Below are 24,498 nucleotides of genomic sequence, written 5' to 3' on the forward strand. Positions count from 1 at the left end.
TTCGGCTGGTATTATTATTAGTAATATGTCCCTCAGCATAAAAAGATGGCCGAGATCAGTGGTAACCAACCCTGTTCCTGGAGATCTACCATCCTGTAGGTTTTCATTCCAACCCTAATTTGGCTCACCTGACTCTACTGATTAGAACCTCAACAAGATGTCTATCTCTTGAATGAGGTGTGCTTTCTTAGGGTTGGAGTGAAAACCTACAGGATGGTAGATCTCCAGGAACATGGTTGGTTACCACTGGCCTAGATTGTAGGTCGCTATTTTGCTGTACTTCAGTTTAGGCGACCAAGTGCAGAAATGCTGTAATATTCTGCCTTATCTATATTGTCTATATTGTACTGTTGATTGCTTGGTTTCATTCTGCAAGACGCCTGTGCGCTATTTGGCTCGTCAGCAAAGCGGGACGTGGGAAAAACTAAATAAATAAATGAGATCTGGCCTGGACGTTGTTCGGCAGTGTTATAATGTTTTCCGAAAATCAATAGCCCATTTATCAAGGTGTCTCTGGCAGTCCAGTCGCATCGATTGCCAAGATAAACGCAAAAACAAACTATTTTCTCCTGTCCACGAAACTCTAGAACATGATGGCTGTTGGCCAGCTTTCGTAGTGTTTGAGCCTCAATTTTGGAAAATGGATAATACTCAGTTTCAGGTATTTTCTGCCATTCAGGTATTAACTGCCTTGGTGCCAAGAGTATAGAGGGATGCTCCTTGGATCCTGGAAAGCCAGATTAGCTGTGAAACTTGCTGATCTATTCACCTACAAAATAGCTTAATTACCTTTCCCCCCCCCAAGACTTATGAGCAACCACATCTACTCATCTCTTCAAGTAAACTTGATAACGGAAAAGGAAATAAATAAATATGCAACTGGGAGGCCTGTTCTTGGATGTTGAAATCTACCAAACTCTACGTTGTGCTGCTCCTGTCCAGCAGCATCCAATGAATGTCTGGTGGCTAACGGGTTATGGACTGTATGTTTTTCCTACCTAATCATGTAAGCTGACCTTAAAACGTTTAGGAAATGATCCAGTGGTGTGGCAGCTGCTGCACGTGCTCTGTCTGACTTCAGGAGGTGGGCTGAACGTTTTGCACTTTGGACAGTGTGACAGGGATCTTACTCTCTCCCGGTGTGGGCGCTTTAGTGATCGGGTGGGCGGCGGCAGCGTGCATGTCTGCTATTGTCTCCTTGAACTTGTGCTGCAGGTAGGCCTCGTCCTTGGAGTGGCTCTTGGCGAAGGCGGAGAGCAGGAGGCCCACGGCCATCAGGATCCCTCCCGCGCAGAAGAGCGCCGCCCCGGCCAGCTTGCTGAGGTGGAGCCCCTGGTTGAAGCGCACGGCTTGGCTATCCACGAACACCATCTCCCCCTCCCCGAAGGCTTCTATTTTGGACGGCACGGCATAGCCCACGGTCAGTGTGATCAGCCCGGCGATCAGCATCAACGTCCCAAACGCGAGAGAGACCTGAATGGGGGGGGGGGGGGGGGGGGGAGAAGCCGAGTATGCTTGAGATCAGGGTACACATTGTTTTAAAAAAACACCATCAGGGTTGTTTCTTAGGTTGGTCGTACTGAAATGCTCTTTATCTTGATTTATCAATGCTCAATCCTTAGAGTCAAATATTTTGCCTGGCTTTGAAATTGTTACATCTGCAATGTGATGACTGCTTGCAGAAAAATACAATATTCTCTGGGTTTCATATTGACCATTTTGGTCTGTCAGGACTTTATCGGTGCAAAATATGCTCACTTGTTATATCTCCACTCTCAAAAAAGCAGCCAAAATAATGACTAATGCTTTCATATGATGTTACTATGGCATGCCAGCTGAGTCTACCCTGGTTCTGAAGAGCAAGGTCATGCAAGGTTGAGAGTTTCCCTTCAGTGGGGAATGGATCAAACCCTGAAAAAATATCATTCAAATTACTATTCTTTCAATGTCTCCAGTTACATTATTGAGTCCTGCATGGGAATAAAACTGAAAAATCTGGCAATTTACAGTGGGCACTATTGCTGAGTACCACAGCACACAGAAACACAGATTCTTGCATTTAAAAAATGGTCTTAGTCAACCATTAGTCATAACATGTCCGTGGAACATGTCTGATGATGCTAACATTGTTTTCAGGTGCAGAAGAGATTGAGCAACCATAGTGCCGGTCCCTCAGTTTAACAGACACATATGACTCGGCCTTCCCAGAATTCCACGCAGCCCGACACCAGAAGATCACCCCACCTTCCAGAGGACAGAGCTCCACCTGCTCGGCGATCTCTGAACCTGAAAATCCTCGTCGCGCTCCCAGATGGAGGCCGTGCACTCCTCGTAGAAGTGGTGGAGGTAGGAGCGGACGCCGTAGCGCTGGCAGCTGTCGTGGGCCGGGCCCTGCCCCGACCCGCACATCTCCGAGCAGGAAGCCATCTTTCACTGTGAACACGTAAAAAAAAAGAGCGCGCTCAACGCGGCCGCAGCTGCACGCCACCGATCGCCGCTGGAGCCGGTTCATCCTAGCCTCGCCGCGCCGACCCGGCTCATTTCCTCTGCCTGATGGAGCCCGCCGGCCGCCAAAGACGAGCGGAGTCATCAGGCAGTCGGTTCCCTGTTGTTTCCGTTCTTACGGCCTCGGCTTCCATCAACCCTTTGCCCACACAAACACTTCATTGTGTTTTTGTGAGTGCGGAGGTGACAAATGTCTACAGTGACACGGTTGTCAATTAAATTACACGACTGGTGAATACTGGGCCGCACTAAGTGGACACGTGCAAAATCTCTCAAAAAAACACGTCAGCCTCTTCAAGCCCGAACCGAGAGGTAAACAAACGTCACATTGCAAATCCCACACCTTTTCAACCGTGGATTCTGCCCACCCGGTGTCAGGCAGCTATTTACATCTGGCTTCCCTCTGCCGAGAGGTCTTAGCCGCCCATGCATGAGTCACCCTGTGAGTTAGCTGTGTGCGTCCGTGAGCCACCAAGGCCTGGAGGACAGGCACGTCCACAGATGATCTGCTGTCGTACGCATGCACGCAGAATGCTTCAGCATTTCCCTGGTTAGCAGGATTATGTAAGTGTTGGGCCATAATTCAGCATTCGATTAATTAATTAATCTCAGTTAAGGTGAGGGTAGATTTCAAGGACACCCTTTCTGCACACACAACAATGATTCTTGTGTTTCAGGTTCAGATCTTGGGCTGGCTGTTGCTGTGGCACCCCTGGACAACAATGAGACCAAAATGGCTACAGTCAATATTCAGTGAAATATAGGATCTGTTAAAGGTTTTTTTTTTCTTCCATAACTGGGAAATAATGGCTATGTTCATTTTCAATTCTATTGCTCTATGGTTGAAATTTTATAATGCTTTAGTACATTGTTGCATATATTACTGTTGTCCATTTATTATCCAGAAAGACTTTCATGCATTCAACGCAGCAGACTCATCTCTTCGTAATATAACCCAACTGCGTTGGTTTGAATCAATTAGCCTATTGAACAACGTCCAAGCCACAAGCGGACTTTAAAATGAACACTAACATTCCTAGTCATATGTAAACGGTGGTGCATTAAATTCTACGGATGTGTAAACAATAAGGATCGACAGACACCTCGTGTTTATTAATTAGCCAATTATTTCACACTATTCGTCAAACTCGTGGACAGCTGAACAGCTAAACTTCAACAAAAATGTTGTTCATTAAATAAACCACACTTTAGTTGGTTTACTGAAATATGGAAAATCATATGTGCGTGGAAATTATTTAATTGGTAACGCTGTCTTCATATGGGTAGAATTTCCCTGTTCCATCATTGTGATGTATGATAGTAATGCATTTATGAAATAAAAAAATAAAAATAATAATAAAAAACGGCATGAAGAATGATATGTGATGTTAAAGATACATTAAAATCCCAATTTATTGTACAAAGCACTTATTCCAAATTGTCAATACTATTGCAGGCTTTAGAAACAAATAAAAATATAACGGAACCTTTCGCGCATGTTATTTATGACAAAATAAATTATAAATAAAATTATTTACAAAACATATTCGTGACAAAACAAGGGTATCCATAGGGAAAAGACCGATGCTATCCATTTTACACGATATCATGTCATTTGATGAGCAAGGTCAGTTGATATTTAGGTTACCAATCCGGTAAACACACCAAAGCTTCCTCCGAACGGAGCGCTGTCCAAGGTTCTGAATCCTCAGTTGCAACTAATACAGAACGTTGACGCCACAATAATGGGCAGATCACTAAAGCCACGATTACACCGTTAAAAACAGTGGCAGCCTACCTATGGAAGGTAAAATACATCTCGAACGACTACCAAGATCGATAGAGGCACATAGCCTCTCTGTAAATTGCATTTAGATTCGTTTTCAGTACAGGTGAAACAGTGATGTTCGGGTCAGTTTGCTACATAAAAGTTGTATTGTTGTATTTCGTGGAATATGACACATAATTCAGTTGCATTTCACAGCGGTTTCACTACACATCAGCTGGTACCTCTGCCTGGAAAGAAATTAAAAATAAAATATCGCCTTTGTCTCTCACGAAATCTGTTACTTTGCTTCAGTATAAACCGATTGCAGTTGTACATAGCATAATCCCGTGTTCTGAGAATAATAATATATCTCTTACCCAGCCCTGGACAGTGATCGCGCGCTCCTGCTCCTTCACTTAAGACCCATTGCTCTGCGCGTCTCTTCGTAGGCAAACAGATGATTTACGTTCCCCAACTCATGTTCCGTGGTGCGCAGGCGCCATCTTCCATTGCTATCATCAGGGTCAGCCTCGTGCTGGCGGAACAACTTGTTGTCAAGGACCTTTCTATCACCATTTTGACTGTTCTCCCTGTGGATTTGAGTAGAGGTTACCGCGACAACGTCGAACATTCCTGCTTGATAATGGAAAAAGATTTTGATATGTACTGATTTAATTAGCAAATAATTTGCTTTCAGTGATTCTGATGTTACTGTGATATTTTAAAGTGTTTTATTATTAGAGTAAATCACTGAACTTTCTACATCAGCACTGCTTATTCTGTTCTGTTCAGTTGAATTTTATTTGTATTGTGCTTTGTACAGGTGCTATCAGAGAGATGCTTTGCGGGAAAACAGGAAGTTTAGAGTAAATTTAGTAGAGGACCCACCGATGCCCTTTACAGTTTCCAGATATATTCATCCTCTCTTCAGTTGAATGTTGTTCTAGAAATATTGTAAAATTTATTGTTAAATCTTCTCCATAACTGAGTATTTAAGTTCTGATGTCTGTCACGTTGGCAGGAAAATAGATCCTCATCCTGGATTCTGTATCTCTCTCCACATCAAAGGTTTTAAAAATAAAAGATTAAAAATAATGGCTTCAAAAAGATAAATGTAACCTAAAATACCCAGTGCCAGGTAACGTAAGGACTTCATCCTTTTTTAAGCAATATACTTCACGAGCAGCAAAACAAACAGCTCTTTCAGGGCCATTGATAAATTGAGACTGCTATTCTACCAGTAGAGAGTTGCTCTAATGGAAAATTGATATATTCGGTTTTCAGTGATGTTAATAATAAGTACTCTCAGAGTGAATGCGAAGATAATTGCTGATGGACAATAATGGTTCGATATAATTTCAGTGCACTTTATGCTGAATTTTGCTACTATTATAATTTTGTGGAATGAATGTACAATTCCGGTTCACTTAAATGTGGCACACAATCACATAGGGCGACACAAGCCATAGATAGGACAGGATGTACTTACATTACGAAGCGGCACTGCCTTACATTACCTCCTGTTTGCTTCCTGTTAGGCTATGCTAATGTTTTATTACACCCTAAGCAGATGCCTAAACAGATACAGATAGTGTGTTTTTAAATTCAATGACTAACACAGCTTTATTCATGTTTCCAAATGCTATTCTACATTTACAAAATACGTATCATTTAAAACATTCAAGGAAAGAATAAGGAATGAACAAGTGAAAGAACAGAGCGCGATTTGGAATTCCATCAAGATTTTACGGCACAAGCTATTTTTAGATCCACCATTGACGCACTGTGTGAGGCAGCATTGCTCACGGGTTCTTTACGTATGGAGGAAGGCGGGGGGTGAGAGAGAGAGAGGGAGGGGGGTGGGGATATGTGTGTGTGTGTGTGTGTAGTGTTTGAATGTGTCTGTGTGTGAGTGTGTAGATGCAGTGAATGCCTTAATATCAGTCACATTTTCACAATTTTTTCAAGATGGAGAATACAGGCTTAGCTAGCTCAGTGGTTTTAGAGCGGGTGTAACAGTTGACTGATTCATTGCCATGGTACATTTTTCTGGGCCATTGAGTGGACAGCGTCATCCAGGGTGACTGACCATAGCAGTGTGTACGTAATTACGTAATGCGTCGTCATTGAGAAGTGTTTAGTGTCATGATTCAGGATTTCTTCATGCATGCCTGTATGGTGAACCAAAATAAAACAAGCGTTGTGTGTGCGGCATATATAACAGCTGCGTAATGGCCTTCCAACTGAGCTGACACGGAATGGATTCAGCGAAAGGCAGTACCTCCGTTAGAATCCAACAGTGTGTGGATGCACAGCCCACACGTTATGCTGATGTGTGTTCGCCAGCTGCCTTGAGAATGAAAGTCTAATGTTCATTCACGTCATGTGGCGGAGAGGGGGAGAGACAGAGGACTCGTCCCCGAGGCGTCTGGCTGTTTCGCGGGAGCTGTGTTTCTGAACCGTAGCGTGAGTCATGAGATTGACTCAGACACCTACAACGTCTACATCCTGTTGGAGATGTGCTCTCATTTCATAGTGAGTAGTGTGAAAAGAACTGCCAGAAAAGTAGAATGAACTAAATCTGTTCTTCATATATATATATATATATGATTTCATTCTACTCTTCTACAAACATGGTAGCGGTAATGTTATGGCTTGGCCAGGTATGGCTGCCACAGGAACTGGCTTACTTTTCTTTACTGCAGACCACGCTATATATGCATTTAGCATATTTGCAATACTTCACTGAAATTGGGCAGACAGGATTGCCTGGGGCTTAACGTATGCTGCCCTTTCCTGTCTGGGGTGTAAAAGCTTTGGAAAGCAATTAAGTTTGAATCTAAGAAACAATTTTATCAAAGCAGATTCCGGAATGATTCTTGCATACTAAATACGTTAGGATCACTCATGCCGAGCAGAACTGATTTTATCTTCAATAATAGATAAGGAAATGCCTGCAGAGGCTGACCCATAAGGCAATGTCTGCTGACAGACTGCTTCAGAGAATGAACCGGAGTTTAAAATGAGTTAACACATTTCAATCTGCATGTCACCCTGAATTTCGTCAATGACTAAGTGAACAACCCTGTGTCTGTGAACGAGCCTGTAAAACAATTTAGGTTAATTCACAGCATAATGTACCATTGTAATCAAATTATACATTGGATGTATACAAATGTATTTAACAGCCGAATTGAACAGCCCACATTACTACAGTAATAAAATTATTACTTCAACAAATCTACAGGGAGCTCCTTAATGTTTGGGACAAAAACATTTTTTTTAAATTGATTTGGCTCTGCACTCCACAATTTTAGATTTGTAATAAAACAGTCCATGTGGTTGAAGTTCACATTCGCAACTTATATTTAAGAGTATTTTTATACATTTTGGTTTCATATAAATGATAGAACTTACATCACTGTTTATAAATAGTCCCCCCACTTCAGAGCATCATAATGTTTTGGACAACTGGCTTCACAGGTGTTTCTGATTAGTCAGTTGTGTCCAATTGCTTCCTTAGTGCCTATATGGGAGCTTTCAGTATCTAGTTTTGATTCTAACATTTGATTGCCTTTGGAGTATGTCATTGGCCTTTGTCAACACAAGGACTTCTCAAGAGAACACACCAGATTAATCAGAAACACCTGTGACTCCATTTGTCCCAAACATTATGACACCCTGATATGGGGGGACTATTTACAAAATGTTCTGTAAGTTCTACATGGTGAAACCAAAATATATAAAAATGTCCTTAAACAAAAGCTGAGAATGTGCACTTAAACCGCATGTGTTTGATTATTTAGCTAAAATTGTGGACTACAGAGCCAAATCAATAAAAAAAGAAGTCTTTGCCCCAAACATTATGGCGCTCACTGTATGTTACCCAGCAACAGGAACATTGAGTGGATCAGGCGTTATTGGCTGGTTCTCTCTATTCTCTGATATCAAGAGAAAGGGATTTTAACCCACATGCTAGGCCTAGTTTCTGAGCTCATATATTTCTGTGTTGTAGTGATTCATTTTCTGGGAAAGAGATTAATGGATTAAGCTTGTTCCCAGAATGCCATTGTTCTGTTTGTTCGGGAGAGATGTTTCTAGCACGTTGCTTAAAAAAGCCAGTTCCTCAGCCATAGTTTGCATTAGCTTTGTTTGTAAAACTGGTATTTGGTTTTAATATTTCTGATATATGTCTCATCATGTTAAACAAAGAATGTGTCAGGTGATCTCAAGATATCTTTAAGCTTTGGAGGCACATAAAAGTGGAAACAAGAGTCATCTAATATACGTACGAATAATAATAAATATTCACTCATCGAAAATGCACCCAGCCAAGAAATGTGGATTCAAGGCAGCAATACTGATCTATTTGTCCAGACCTTGTCCCTGCTATTACTTCACACGTGCAATCCCACCACAAGCAATAGGAGTTTTATTTCAATCCGATTACAAAGAGGTTGACTTGCCAAAACCTTTCAGTTGTGTACAAACATACTATGACAAAATTATGTTTGGAGTGTGTTGACTAGAAGTTTATATTGTCACATTCAATCTTGCAAGAACAAGAAAATGAACACATTCTCCTGTTTTTTGACTGTTAGAGACTATACCAGGTCCCCAGCCTTGTCACCATGCAAAGGTACTTTCTAACTGACCAGGATTTTCTCTACTAGGGCTAAAAAAAGATACAACAAACACATTTAATATTTTATTCAGAGAGACACTGTATAAATTATTATATGTAAGTATAGCCCTTTCCACCATCATAGATCTAATTAAGATTGGAAAGTACTGACCATTGTTATTCATATAATTAAAGTTTTAATATTGCTTGTTTTTTTCATTTCTTGAGAAAGGTCTTTAATGGAGTTTTCCTAAAAATGAACAATAATGTGCAGAAATGAAACTGGATGTAGCCATAGCAACTATATCAACACTGATTGAATGTGCACAGTGCTTTTCATTAAAAGCAAGTATAATAAGCTGGATACATTTAACAGAATTGAAAATATTTATTTGGCTCAATTAACCATTTAATGTAGAATGAATTAAGCCCATTAAATGTTTCATAAGGATTCAAATATTTGATAAACAATACCTGGCCAGAAACTGCAATACTTTTCCAACTCATCTTGGTGCAAGTTTGACATGCTAGCTGACTGTGTGTGTGTGTTTGTGTGTGTGTGTGTGTGTGTGCACGTGTGTGTGTGCGTGTGTGCATGTTACAGTATGTGAGAAATATGAGTATTTGTATATTGCAGTTGGAATGTGTGTATTGCAGTGTGTGTGTGTGTGTGTTACAGCATGAACAGTATGTATATGTACTGCAATGTGTGAACAGCACAGGGTGTGTATACTATTGTATATGAGTAGTTTGTGATATGTAATCATTATCTGTGCAATTCTGCAGTGTAATTTTCTCTCTCTCTCACTCTGTCTGTTGCCTCACGTACTCGCTTTTTCCTGGTACAAACTGTGAACAGCAGAAGGGGGTGATTTCATTTCCATGGTTACAGTCATCAGGCAGTGACCCTCAGGAAGTTACCTCGGCGTGCTGAACGATCACTGGGTAATGACACTTCCTGTATAAACTGATAAAAGAGACTTGATCATGCTGTTGTGATGGATTCTTCCTCTGGTAATTAATTTAGAGAGGGCTAGTACAATGTGTATTCATAATGAGAGACAGGACCCCCCCCCCCCCCCCCCGCCCCGACTTCTTTACATTTTCGGTATTATTTATACTAATGGCTTTTCTAATGAAAAGAATAACACTGAGGCCCTCAAGAGATGTAAAAAAATACATATTTTTAATTGTTTACCAACATTTTTTCTTTGTTCTTATAGGATATTGCACAGCTTCATGGGCTAAATAGATGCTTGTATAGTTTTTGTATTTTGTTCAACAAAACACTGACCATGCTCTTGCCACCAGCTATTTATAACATAAGAGAAAATTAGGTTTGGTTTGTGCAGGTATGTGTATGTGAATAAATGTGTCAATATTGGTGTATGCATATGTATGCGATTATGTGTGTAATTGTTTGACAGAGAGTATGAGTGGCTTTGTTTTGGGAGAATGTTTCTGTGTGTGTGTGTTTATCAGTAAGTCTTAGAGTGTGTCTATGTGTTTGCATGTGTTACATACCTGAACCCAATGCCCTCATCTCTAAGTGAATTCAGGCCAGGTCATGCACATCAATGATGTGACACCATTCTGTCATGACAAATGTTAGATCACTGTAAGTGCACCCACATGGTGATTCCCAATATACCTCCTAGCTCAGTATATTCCTTACACTGCATTACAGTCGCTTTGCATGTATTCCTGATGGGTGTGTGTGTGTATTCTGTCCCGCTCAGCATTGTGTGCAGTGCACAATAGGACTTGTGTGTGTAATAGTTTAGAGGTGTTTACGGGTTGTAAGAGAATAGGTACGCACAACCTAACCTGATTAGGGAAACAGAAGGAACTGTTTAACACAACACAGTGATAAAGAGTAACTGATATTTAATATATTAATGTGGTTCTTTGGTCATTCTCCTCTTTCATTATTTAAAATGTGAAATGACAATAGAGATATAATATTTGTATGCATTGTGAAAATAACTTGGGTTTTTCAGATATAATATTTATATGCATTGTGAAGATAAGCTGTACCTTTCATATATATATTTTTTAATGCTTTGGGAAAATAAATGGAGTGATATCTTTTAATGAATTGTAAAAACTAGTCACATTTCAGAGTTATGTTTATGAACTATAAGATGTTGCAAATATGTTTTATATGTGAAAGTCATTGATAGCTAACAGTTAATGCAGGCTAATTATTCCCCTATTTCAGGGTACTTCAGTGTACTTTAAACATTATTTAACAGCATATTAGGATGGCAGGTATGGCCATATTCGGGGCATACTCCATATCTATACAGAACAGAGAGTTTAGCACTTTTCGGAGTTTCCTACAGAAATAACCACAATGACCACAGACCAACTTCTGTACTTTTTGACCTCATGTAAATACATCTGCACGCGTCCAGTCGATAAAGCCCCAGACTTAGGTTATTTCACATTTTCTTCTTTTTCCCACCGATTTTATCATCACAAATGCTCCAGTCCCACAATCAATAATTCTCTTAATTGGACATTTGCCTACCTCTGCTAATAACAACATCCCATCAAAGTAGTCCGATGAAAGTAGCCAATTGCAGGATATTCAGATAGGTTACACAGGCAAAAATATAAGATGCACATGTGATGCTATTTCAGCCAATAGTATGTTTTTGAAAACTTGGTGGTTGCCATCTTTGTTTTGTGCGGAGTCGAGCTTGCCTGCTGAATAATAATTGGCAAAAAATATATAAAACATATCGCTTTTACCATATAATCTTATATTTTATTTAAATGCATTCTCTATCATTCCACATGAAACCCCCACATAATATTGTTCCATGACTCAGATAACTACATGACTACAAGGTAGGGCATAAAAGACTGCATTTGTAACCGTTACTCTTTAACCAAAACATAATGCAGCCAGCTACATTGCCATAGTTTTTTTTTTTCATTCAAACAGCTGGCTGGCTACCTAGCTACACAGTTTCATCAAACCAGCTGCATGGCTAGCTAGTTTGCTGCTTCAGCTCAGCTTGAAAGTAACATTACTGAAGTGTAGCTAGCTAGCTAGCACTGGCATATGGCATACATGAAATCATTAAAGTTTACTGAACGACTAACTAGATGCCTGCTTAAAAACAAATTGCATCCGATTGGCGCAATTTGCGTCAAAAAGCACTGTCCTATTTCTGAATGTAGGATTGTTTTCTTTGTTGTTGTTATGCGTGAAAGACCTGCGACTCAAATATCTCAAATCAGCTATCAAAACCAGGGTTGCGTTTGAAAACTATGCCTCCCTTTCGATAAGTTTTGCTTGTTTCATCACTACCAGTAGTAGATTTTGAAAATACAGAGTGTCAAGAAGATACTGCACTATCTGTAATGCTTCAGAAATATGCCTCCAAAATAAACTTTATCAGAAGAATTGCCACTTCATGCCATACATCATTATAGTAATGAAGACGATGGTTCAGGAGATTAAAGTGCACTTACTGGGGGATGAGGATGTTTATTTCTAGGCAATTAGTGACAAAGTGAAACTGAAACCTGTGTGAAAAGTCCTGTTCTTTGGTTACGTGTTTAAAAAAAAAAAAAATTTTTTTACTGTTTGTGTAATAAAATACAAACATTACTATATATTATACTACTATATTTACCATTAAAACTACTGGAATGTATGTTTGCGTACATGTATGCACGTCTCTCGAGATTAAATTCCTTATGGTTCATAAATTTATATGCATTATCATTAACTCATAACAAACACAGTACAAAAAGAAATTGTATCTCAACCAGAACAATGCATTCAACATACAAAAATTTAAATTTACTCGTGCACACTAAGCACTGTCCATAAGTCATTAATTAAAACTTGAAAAATCTAGGCCCGCTGTTAAATATTGACATCAAAATTATCTTCTAATGCTAAAATGAAAAACACGAGGCCAATTTACATTAAATTATTTTGGAAACACTGATTTGCATTGCTTTGGAATAAAGCTTGTTCATATTGTGCGAGCTAAGATAGCCAATATTGTTTGTTGTAACTTGGCCTGATTTTGATATCTACTTTTTACGGCAGGGCTAGATTTTGCAAGTTTCATTTAATGACTTACAGATAATGTTTTGTATGCGTACGTAACGTGGCGTTTTTTAAAATTTATTTTTACATTAAAACTAACTCTGTTCAAAATGTCACTGAAGCAAAAGAAGGCAAACCACGGTTCATTCAGACAACTGAAGCGAGAATTTCTGAGGTTTCGAACTAACCGGAAGTAAACAGACGGAAGTAATAATCCCTGCACAGCTGTTGGAAGCGTACGCTCTATGGTTGGAACTTGGAAGTGGACCTGGAGAAGCAGAAGGGCCAAGGAGATGGACCGTTATGTGCTCATTTTCGTATAGAGACCAATGAAACCAGTATTAGTTAAAGATTTGCGGAAAATAAAAAAAATGTTGCTAGATAACGAACTAGTTGGACTTGTGGATCATGGCTCGGCAACCCAAAAACCACCCAAACATGGATGGAAAATGTACCCTGCTAGAGTATTGACTGTAAACGGTCAGTAAATTGTGTCGTTGTTAACAACAGCGATATTATTAACTACATCATCGTTAATAATGATTAACCTTAAAACTTAAGGTTACTAGCACATTTTCAAATTTTTCAATGTTTGACTGATGGTGACAGGTAAGTTAGCTAACGTTGACAAGCTAGGTTAACCTATGTAACCTAAAGTTGACAATACGATGACACTAACAGTGCGGATGCACTTCAACATTCTGTTTCACGGAAAAGGTCGGTCACAAAATTGTTTTTATCCAAAGTAACAGTTTTTGCATTTATGAGTAATCAATGTTGTCGTAAAACGAATTGTTACCGTGAAGAATCACCGACTTGTTTACATTCTGGACAAATGTGACTGCAAAGGGAATCTGTCGCTGTTTTCGTCGCAGCACTTCCGACACAAGAGATCCTGGAAGCGCTGTCCAAAATGTATTCTTACCGTGAAGAGTGCCTGACCCTTAAGCGTAGACATGTGTTATCACGGCGGCACAATTATATCGAGAAATACCATACCACCAAAAAAAGAAAGTATGTTATATTAGCGTGTGCTTATAAGACTTCGTAACGTCCACCTAACGTTCTTTTTAGGCTAAAACTGTTTATTCAAGTGGTTGGCCTATCATATGATACAGTATCATGGAAGACATCCCAACACAGCTCCATCATGCAATTCAGGGGAGAATCCATAGTAGTACACGAGAAAACTGTGAGCCTCAGCCATGTGTTTGGGTTAATGAAACTAACTGCACAGGCAAAGATGTTGTTATTGAGAAATCATTGAAAATGCATGGAAATTGCACAGTACCTTATTACTGAACTCCCCTTAGTGCCAGAAGAAGAATATCAAACAACACAAAAATGCATCCTAGTTCAAGTGAGCTTTGTGTATTCATGCCTCTTTGGATATAAAGTTACCAATATTTAATTGTCCACTCCTAAATCTTTTAGAACTGCTCTGTCTGAACAATTTGTACATGAGTGTCATGATTTACTAAAAAAATACAGTGTGAATAGACATGTCCACTGAAGTCTAAGCAAGCTGAAGATTTAACATTCATTATGGAATTTGTCTATGGGTTTGGGCTTATGGGTTAAACAGATTGTCACAGACAATTCCTGAATACAGGAATAATATGTTGTGCAGTTATCATGAATTTTCAATAATTTCTCAATAATAACATCTTTGCTTGTGCAGCCATTTTGTTTCTTATGGTCTAACTACAGATTCTCCCTGGAATTTTATGATGGAGTGGTGCTTGGGATGTCTTTTATGATATCACACGATACTCCTACTACTTGAATAACCAGTTTTAGGCTGAAGGGAACTTTTACAAGATGGACAATGTAAAGTCCACCTTGTCACTAATACAGCATACTTTCTCAAAATAAGAAAGTGTGTTTGGTTAACTTATGAACTATTATACACTTAAGGAAAATGTACTTAGGGTTATACTTGCTCACAGGATGTTTAAGTTACGTTTGAGTTCTTTTAACTAAAATGTCAGCCGGTTCAGTCCCAACGTTGTCAGTCAGACTATATTTAAAGCCTATAGTTTTTCTTCTTTTTTTTGTAAAGTGGTGCAGCGCTGTATTTAGACACTCCGTGCTATGATGGCTTAACAGATTGAGTGGGTGATTGACTGGTGTTTTTTGTATGTATGGTAGCTTTGATCTAAATGCAGTGACAGTATATAGCCTTTTTTTTTCCAAAGATGGTATTTCATGATATAATAGTAACACCATGGTAACACACTTCTATGCTTATGGGTCAGGCACTCTTGATGGTAAGAATAAGTTTTAAAACAGCACTTCGATATTGCTTGTATCTAAAGTGCGGCGACAGAAACAACAATAGATTAATGCAATATTTATTCTAATTCATCTTTCATTAACTTGCCTAAATGAAACATTTCCAGATGATTTAGAGACAATTAAAGCAGAAATGGAGTGGCTGGAAGGTGTGGATCCAGAAGACCATCTAGGGATTACACCAAGGAGGAGGAAAGTTGGCAAAGATGAAGTGGTGGATGATGATGAGCCAAGGAAAGCCAAAGAGGTTAGCTCAATGTATCAGTTGGCTTGACGATAAGTAATTGTCATTTGGAGAAAGATTGTTGAAAAGGGGTTTTGCTTCTTAAAGCCCCAGTTTCCCATTTGTGGGGAATTGACACCAATACCTTTCGCTCATGTTCTTAAATATTGATAGTGATGTCCTAGGCGATTATAATAATATTTATATGAATTCATAAATTGGGTGGCATTTTTGTTTAATTGTATCCAATTTTCTATAGAATTTGTTGATAGTGAACTTAACTGCAGTTTTTTTTTTTAAGAAAAGAAAAAATGTAGAGCTGGACTCGGTTTTACAAGAATATGAAGAGGAGCGGAGAAAGGACAAGGCAACAATACAAAAGCTGAGAGAACAGGTGGATTCTCAACAGAATGAAATAAGAAGACTGCAGAACCTCATCCTCAATTTGCAGGATGGTAAGTAATTGTAGTTAGTTCTCCATATATACGAATGCACCCACTGCACATGAAAACTTCATGGCTTGTAACGATTGCTGCGGTATGCTGCACTATTTTGTGAAAGAGAAGTGTTCTCTAAAATGCCGGCGTAAGGAGTTTTTCAGATATCCTAAGCTCCTTATATTTCACACTGACTGGATTGTATTCATGTATTTATATTAAAACGGTTGTTTTTTTATGTGCAGGCGTCTCGTCCCTCATAAAGGACACAATAGAAAAATCAACGCAACAGGTAATGTACACTGGGTAAATCACAATTGTAAAGATAAGTACGCTGGTCAAAAAAATAAAAAATAAAAGAGGTCAAACAGGGACACAGATGCAAAGCATTTGTCATGACATAAAGACTCATGCCACTATAGCTTCTTTACGACTGCCCAGGCCGCACAAAGTCGTCAAACCGGCCACACCAACCCACGAACAAACCCATAGAATGCAGTGGTGCTGCAAACACTTAATAACATGCAAATGGAAGGGTACCAATTGCACGTGCACATACACATGCGCATGTACACACAGACACACGTTCCATGCATGTGAGGCAACACCAGGGGCAGCGCGGTGAACCGCGAGTGAGTGAATGTGTGAGTGAGGCTGTGACTTTGCCGGTTGTAGAGGTGCTCCACATCCAAAAAAAAAAAGGATAACAAAAAAAAACGTGTTGCTTCTAGTGATTATTCTGTAAATTTCTCATTGCAGTTTGCTCCAAGGCACTCTGTTAAGATGACAGATCTGCAGGCATCACCATCTGTGAGTTTGTTCTCTTTTTGTGTTTTTGACCTTTGCAGAAATTACTGAATAAATGTCCTTGATTTAATAAATAATATTGAGATTGCTTACTCACTCTTTCACAAAGAGAGGAGGGCAAAGAGTGAAATAATGCCCAGACTTAAGACTGACAGGTTCCCATTTCCTACTTCTGCAACATTGTTAGAAACGTGTGCAGATACTTTTGAAAGCAGTGTCTTCTTGCATATAATCAATTAGAATTAGCAACAGGTGTCATCTGAAATTTTGCATATTCTATTTGCTGAACCTGAAGGGCCAGCCTACTGTATTCTGATGGGCTGTGCTGATTAAGGTTGCACTGTGATCTTTTGGCATTTTACCTGAGAGGTAATTTACCTTGCACAATGTTCTTGGAGTAATGACACCTAGCAGTGTAAGTTACCAATTTTAATTGATGGCAGTGAACATGGCAGCTGCCGTGGCACATGGACTGTGCTACATAGAATTAAATAGCTCAGTCTAAGCCTATGAAACAGTTTAAAGCCTCTTTGTGCGGAAGCAAAATTGTGATACTGATTTGGAGAGGGACTGACTAAAAAAGCTGTAATGTATGGTCAACATGGCCGCCCGTAAAGACTTGCAGCATAACTTCTTATATTGACCTACTTAGCTTGCTTACTGTAGGCCCTGCATGAACACCCATTTGAAAACGTAACTATAGACGGGGCTAATGTCATTATAGTTCTGAAGACATATTAGTGAATCACAGCTTGACAAACACTAACGTTAGCTAGCTAGCTATTGCTGGCTAGGTATGTCAGCAAGATGTTTTTTTGTGGAACGTCACTGTGGGACGTAACTTCAGCTCGGGCTGTATTCAATAAATGTGCTAATTAGCAAGCTAACTAGTTCATTATACACAGTTGTAACTAGCAAACTGCAGACTGATGCCGGGATTGTTTACCCATTTACAGCATGATACTCAAGTGTTGTAACGTTTCAGCCAATAGCTGCATGTAGTTTTTGGATTCATCTGTACTAGGAATGATTAATGCTGTTCAAGGTGGATTTACACTAGTATAATGGCTGCTCTCTGATGTCAAACAAGCAGATGTTCATTTTTTGTATCTTTCTGGCTCGCAGTTTCCAGCAGCCAGTGCTGACAACAAGGTATGTGCAGAGCTACACTGTATTTATTTATTTATTTATTTATTTATTTATTTATTTATTTATTTATTTATTTATTTATTTATTTATTTATTTATTTATTTATTTATTTATTTGTTTGTTTGTTTGTTTGTTTGTTTGTTTGTTTGTTTATGTTACCACCAACAAGGAGGTTATGTTTTTTCCCATTTCTCTGTCAGTTTGTTCTTCTCTCTCTGATCAAGATATCTCAAAAAGTAATGGCTGGATTGCCATAGCATTTGCTGTGAACATACAGTATGTGGATGTCCTGGGTTTTTCCCTCCTGATTCTCAGAAAACTTGGGAGCATCATCTGCCGGACCCAGTCACATTTAACATAAATGCATGTAACCGGGAAATTATGTGTGAATGCTTTGTTCGATTTGCACCAAACTTGACACAATTGTTTTAGGCCACTGTAATGCCTAATGTCGGCTCAGTGCTAATTGTTAGTATCATTCTAGGCGGAGGTGCAAGAAGCCATGACTGTCAAGGTAAATGGAAAATTTGTCATTATTCATATTATACTCAATTCAAAGTGTACTGTACATCATCTAACATTATAATCATTATGTTTCGAGGTGCATTTACTGTCTCACTTAACTTATGTTTGGCCATTGAGAAGAACCTGAACGCGAGGTTGGCTGTCAAAAAGGCATTGACGTACAAGAAGATGACCAGGACACTAATGACGGCCATGTTTCCTCTGGAAACTCTCCTGAAGAGTTCCGTCACTGGGAAAAAGCTTCAGAATGGCGAGCCCAGGCCCGCATTAGACCCAGCCAAAGTAAAATCAATCATCGGTAAGAAAATACATGCTCTGTGCCAATTAGTCAAATGTTATAGATATGTACTTGCACCCATCTATAATCCTCTGTAGACCTGAGGGTTGAAAGGTAAAATTTAATTATGACCATTCCCATGCTCAGTTATGCCTAATAGGTCACTGCAGCAATTTTTGGGTTGATAACATTAGTTCCGTAGTTTTGGTGTAAAACGGAAACATTTTTTACCACTAGAGAATTGGGAAGAAATTACCAAAAAACTCTCAAAAGTACCACATTGAGACCACAAGACCTTGAAAAACACTTCAGAAAAGTTCATACTCTGATTTGGTATCAATAACTTTTCGTATCTGCCCAGTTCTGGCAGTGTTGCGGCCACGTAGCGGAAATGTTATAATATCGACAGAACATTCCAGTAACATTGTGAGAAAGTTTTGTGTTAGCTGTGTGGAGACTCAGCCATTTTGGCGATTGTATGGGCGGCCCTTTCTTAGAATCTTTCTGAGAAACTCACTTAATGGCAGTGTACATAGGCAAATAATACATGCCTATATCTAGTTTCTGGATGTAGAGTTTCATGAGGCTATGATTGTCCCAGAGGTCACAATGGGTCAAGTTTAAGTGTTTGAGTGTATTGTCGTCAATATGTTGGTCTCTAGAGGGTTAATTGTAAACATTGATTATGTTTTCTTATTCTTTTGACAGACGAAGTTAAGAAAAGGTTTGTGCACGCGAATGACACCGACATCAAAGCTTGCATGGCCCAGAAGTTGAAGGACCTGCGCCAGTGCGGTCGCAGTGATGGGTAGGTTTCTGGTCATCTGGGCAGTGGTCACAACTCTCTCGAAGCTGTGACTAAACTATGTGATGGACAGACTGTAGAAATGACTAACAGGAACTGGCATACAAAATGCATAATGTTATGTTGAGTAATGTGTTATAAAAGTCATGTTATTATGCAATCATTGAAAGTTTTTTGAGAATTCCCATCATCATTCAAAGTGATGAATAGTCACAAACCTCCATCCGCCACCATGAACATAATTCTCTTAAAGGAAACCACCGGCATAATTTTACACTTGCCACATTTCCAGCCTCACACAGACGCAACATGCATTGACATACTGTCTTGCTTCAGATGTGTAATGCATCATTGCAAACAAAGAGAATAGAATGAACGTACCAAACATTGAGTAGTGCTGAAGTTTGTCTTCTAAAGTGGGGACCATTTTACCTGTGCACTCTTGCGCTAAAAGTCGTCAGTCAGATGTCAGTGTTTTAACACTGGGCGGGACGGTGTAAGCCCTGTATCGGCCCCTAGTTTGGCCATACCTTCATTTTGTCATCCATATCACCTGTCAGTTAACATGCTTACTGTAACATGTAATGAGTGACAGGCCTCTCCAAGCTGGCTTAGATGCCCTACTTGTCACAAACTTGATGTCAGGTGTTTGTGACATCACAAATGAGTTGCCTGGAAAATCTGGATATGAAATGTGGTGGATACTAGCTTGTTTTTGATTGAGTTATATATGTAGGAAGGAATTAATAAAGCAAATCAACTGACTTCTGGAAATGCAACAGAAGATCCTCAGAAAGGAGATATATTTAATATATGGAATCACTTTTATTCACCAAGTACAATTACACATAAAAGGATATTGAAATGTACGTAAGTCAGCACAACAATTTAAGCTTGTGCAGTCTGATGCTAGCAGTGATCCAAATGCAAAATGATAAGAGTGGTATCCTTTGTTACATTGTGATGAGTTTTGTAGATCTGTTGAAGATTTCTATTATGATGGGTATGTTTCTCTTTTGACAGATCTGCACTGTACCTCTGTCAGTATGAAATTGAAAGGTAAGCCCCTCCCTGTTTTTATCACTGAAAGTAGATGGCTTTCTTGACCAGGGTCTGACATGAACACCAGCCAAACGTGGGTAAATTGTAGGCATTGGCGGGCAAAATTATCAAGTCACCCACCATGTTGGCAGGTAGATTTTTTTTTGTTTGTTTTGTTTTAATTCATATTTGGGTTGACTGGTTGGGTTATGAATGCACAAGCCTGTTCTGCATTGTTTGCTGGATGCTATCCTCCAACAAGAGCAGGCAAAGTCAGTAAAGGCCTGTGTATGTAATTCTCATGTTTTCTGCATGGTTTTCAGAAGCGGCAGATATAAATCTTGAGTAGCAGGTAGAAATGTTCCCTTTTCTGCCATTAGTGGCTGGTGGGGAAAAAAGTGAATTTCATACCTTCTTGAAAATAGAAAATATTGACTGGAGTCGATTCATGGGTGTGCTGTTGTACTCTATTGTGATATTGATTAAATATTTCTCCACTTGGATTAAACCAAATGTGTACCTATGCATGAGCTTTGTGCATCAGTTAAGAATTTGTCTAAAGAGGATGTTTCTGTTTTGACAGATTTACGCAGCTTGAGGATTAAGGACAAAAGTGATGGACTAATAGGTAGACTTTCTGTTTTTCTCACTCACACACACACACACACACACACACACACACACACACAATATTATTGACACTTTTTCATTGGTTTTTTATTTTTTCGGCATTTGCCTATTTTTTTTTTTACCATATACAATGTCAGGCTATTACCATAGCCTGCTTCTTGAAACTTGCCCTATTGTTGTTCCTTCAATAAAGGACATGGTTTAGAAGCATTATCTTGCGCAATTGTTGATTTTTGGTTTGTGGAATGTAATTTAATGAGGATCATTTTCAGAACTAAAATCATGTGACTTTTAAATTCTTGTCAGTGAGTTCATTTTTTATGTTAGTGCTTTGCTTTTAAAAACATTTATCTTTACGAAAGGAATGTGTGATTGCAGTTCACGTGAAAAAATGAACACAAAAACCAATGCATGCAGTTCATGTTGTTCACGTTAATCATGTGGAAAAGATCAACATAAAAAACGTTTTCAAAAAACTGCATGTATTTTCAGTTCTCATGTGTACTCTGAACATGTTTGGTGTTTACATGTAATTATTTTTGCAAGGGTTGGTCCACTGGACCCAGATATGATCAGATCAGATGTAGAGCTTTTAAAAAAATAAAAAAAGAGCTCTCAAAATAGAGCTTTTTAGTCCCCTGCCTGCTCTGGGCTTGACATCAAAGGAAGGATTATTTTGTTGAAAAAGATTCCATACCTGAAATGAAATATGGTGGTGAATCTTTGATGTTATGGGGTTTTTCCCATCTACTTGTCCTGGGGCTCTTGTTAAGGCTAATCAATAACTTCAGCGAGGACCAAGCAAGCCCAAAAACCTGGTACACCTCCCCCTCTACCCCCCAGCAGAACCACAAACCTGGTACCCCCCCTAATGCGGATGTTATAACCACTCACAAATTCTGTGGTCCTCTTCTTAGCTGCAGCTGCCAACCGCTCAAAGCAAATTCATCTTTGTTGTTTGCCAGATACCTGTTAACAGAAGACGAGAGGGGAACCTTCAGGGGCCTCAGAGGAAAGGGGGGAGAAATGAAAAACATTTTTGTCTTTGTGGTGCAGTCTTACTGAAGGTTCTCGGCACATTATAGTGAATGGGTACTAAACTGGTATCATTCGTTGAATGATTTTATATCACTTTCTGTGTGTTCAGCTTCATGTATTGTTCTCATCTGTGCATCTGTGTTAGTGAACTCCCCAACATATTCCAGGCAGGTTTGACTGCTACTAACGTGTGATGCTTGAAGGGCTGGCTTGAAAAGTTTGAAAAAAGTGACATTTTGGGCACTTCGGATTCATGACTAAGGATCATTTGGTGCGTCATATGTCTGTTCAACCTCAAGCAAATTGACTCATTCAGTTTCCATGCAGATTAAGCTCAGCCAAAGGTTTCTGGGTACCTGCTCAAAGACATGAGATGCAGCCCTCAACCCAGTCAATATTTGCCCTTAACTTGCCTCACATTAAACGCTAGTGTTAATTGTTTTCTTCACAAACAGTTTGAGACTCAGTGATCAATTAAACTTGTTGTAAAGGATCTAAATCTGAATCAAAGTTAAGGATACATGCTGATTTTAATCTGGCCAAAAAAATAGAAAACAAATAGAAAAATTTAACTGAGGAACTTGTACATGTCGGTGTTTATGGTTAATCTTTCTTCATCAACAAACTATGAATTAATTCCCATTTAAAATAACATACAGTATCTATGGATTATCAATGGACTTTTTATGGGCATTGAGCATTTTGTATTTTTTGTTTTTAGATTTATTAAATATGCATTTTGTGAAATGTTTATTTTTTATATAAATTAAACGTAAAATAGAATACAGAGTGAAATCTTTTATTAAACAATTTTGGCCATTTATTTATTTATTTATTTACCCAAAAGTAAATGTGGAAAATATATTACTCAATTAAATTTAATAGGAAAGCATTACAATTTTATTTTGCTTCGAGGCTTTTAAAATTGGCAATTGGAAAGAAGAAAGAAAGAAAAAAAAACAGTGCGCTGTCAGATGCCTCCAGGGTTTCACAATAAGAGCTGCTAATGGAACTTTATTAATGCGATCCCTGGAATGACCATTACAGAATAGATTTTCAGAGGCAGACGTGCGCTTCGATCACTCACCAGATGAATTATCAGTGGTCAGGCCCAGGACATGAACCCGCTTCAACCCTTTTATTTTGAATATGATGACGTGAACACTGCCGGGTACTCAGAACCCCACCATTAACGCTCAGCACATCGTACAGGCTCTGCACTGTGATTGGTGTGATTCAGCTTTGTGTGCGCACATTCCGACGGGTTAAATGAAAGTTGAAAGACCAATTACACTGCAGTATGCTCTGCCTTAATGGTTAGTCTTTTGTAAGTTTTTTATCATTCTAATGAACAAAGGTAATACAGTTTTGTTGAGGGGGAAATTATAGTTATAGGCTTTTCTCTTTATATAATTTTGCATACGGATGTAACTGAGGAGGGCGGCCCGGTGGTGCAGTGGGTAGCACTGTCGCCTCAGAGCAAGAAGGTTGTGGGTTCGAATCTTGGCTTGGGGCCATTCTATGTGGAGTTTTCCCCATGTCTGCGTGGGTTTCCTCCGGGTACCCCGGTTTTCTCCCACAGTCCAAAGACATGCAGGTAGGCTGATTGGAGACTCTGAATTTCCCATAGGTATGAGTGTGGGAGTGAATGGTGTGTGTGCCCTGTGTGTGTGTATTCCTGCCTCTCGCCCAATGCACACTGAGATAGGCTCCAGCACCCCTCTGTGACCCTGCTCAGGGTATAGATAATGCGAGTATAGATAATGGATGGATGTGAGACGGACACCACTTGCAACAACCATCAAACAATAAAAAGAATTGGAAAAACGCCATTCCTGCTTTAACCAAAAAATAGTCATATTTATTGTCTGTATCCGCATACATAATTAAAAGCAACCCACAGCGACGTCTCTGGATTTTCCCGTCCCCATCCCATTAAGGTCGATGCCTGGAGCTACTCGGTGTCACTTATCTTAACAGCGGGGCTATAGGCTACGTTGTCAATCTCAGTGGACAGGGGCAGTTACTCCTGCACCGAACGGAAAGGGCAGAAGGAGTGTTTAACACATCCGGAGTAGGTGCTGATTATCCCCCTTCTGGGATAATAACCTAGAGAGATGAGACGGCGCGGCTCTCTGACGCTCACGTCGACCGGTGCTCCAGAGAGCGGGTAGGCTATGTCAAGTATTGAAATATAATTGCGAAGGTGAAGCCAGGCGCCGCGATATGAGAGCGTCTTTCATCACGTCTCATCGCCTCGCATTACCTCGGCAACAAGGATGAAATACGAGAACGCTGA

General features: G+C 39.4%; 2 protein-coding genes across 3 annotated transcripts; one reads left to right on the top strand and one right to left on the bottom strand.

Moving 5' to 3' along the window:
- Positions 1 to 306: 306 nt before the first annotated feature.
- Positions 307 to 4,797, bottom strand: nrsn1l (neurensin 1-like). The gene is made up of 3 exons (XM_035430537.1): positions 4,651 to 4,797; positions 2,245 to 2,433; positions 307 to 1,473 (listed from the first exon to the last, which is right to left on the bottom strand). Exons 2-3 carry the CDS (start codon positions 2,425 to 2,427, stop codon positions 1,078 to 1,080), a joined length of 579 nt encoding a protein of 192 aa, XP_035286428.1. The 5' UTR covers positions 2,428 to 2,433; positions 4,651 to 4,797; the 3' UTR covers positions 307 to 1,077.
- Positions 4,798 to 13,172: 8,375 nt separating this feature from the next.
- LOC118234151 lies at positions 13,173 to 21,637 on the top strand. 2 transcript variants are annotated; one of them, XM_035430535.1, is made up of 11 exons: positions 13,173 to 13,452; positions 15,375 to 15,514; positions 15,792 to 15,945; positions 16,173 to 16,219; positions 16,687 to 16,737; positions 17,860 to 17,886; positions 18,368 to 18,397; positions 18,529 to 18,706; positions 19,394 to 19,493; positions 20,514 to 20,549; positions 21,115 to 21,637. In XM_035430535.1, exons 1-11 carry the CDS (start codon positions 13,302 to 13,304, stop codon positions 21,134 to 21,136), a joined length of 936 nt encoding a protein of 311 aa, XP_035286426.1. In that variant the 5' UTR covers positions 13,173 to 13,301; the 3' UTR covers positions 21,137 to 21,637. The 2 variants fall into 2 exon arrangements, with proteins under 2 accessions (XP_035286426.1, XP_035286427.1); XM_035430536.1 differs by having other exon boundaries at positions 13,452 to 13,581; positions 21,115 to 21,228.
- The last annotated feature ends 2,861 nt before the right edge of the window (positions 21,638 to 24,498 follow it).

Source organism: Anguilla anguilla, chromosome 8 (assembly GCF_013347855.1).
Source record: "Anguilla anguilla isolate fAngAng1 chromosome 8, fAngAng1.pri, whole genome shotgun sequence".
In the NCBI taxonomy this organism is placed as follows: domain Eukaryota; kingdom Metazoa; phylum Chordata; class Actinopteri; order Anguilliformes; family Anguillidae; genus Anguilla; species Anguilla anguilla.

Bases quoted from the DNA above. Each gene is read 5' to 3' on its own strand.
- nrsn1l (XM_035430537.1), bottom strand. From the start codon at position 2,427: ATGGCTTCCTGCTCGGAGATGTGCGGGTCGGGGCAGGGCCCGGCCCAC. The intron at 1,474-2,244 runs GTGGGGTGATCT...CCCCCCATTCAG, and splicing joins GGAGCTCTGTCCTCTGGAAG to GTCTCTCTCGCGTTTGGGAC.
- LOC118234151 (XM_035430535.1), top strand. From the start codon at position 13,302: ATGAAACCAGTATTAGTTAAAGATTTGCGGAAAATAAAAAAAATGTTG. The intron at 13,453-15,374 runs GTCAGTAAATTG...AAACATTTCCAG, and splicing joins TAGAGTATTGACTGTAAACG to ATGATTTAGAGACAATTAAA. The intron at 18,707-19,393 runs GTAAGAAAATAC...TTCTTTTGACAG, and splicing joins CAAAGTAAAATCAATCATCG to ACGAAGTTAAGAAAAGGTTT.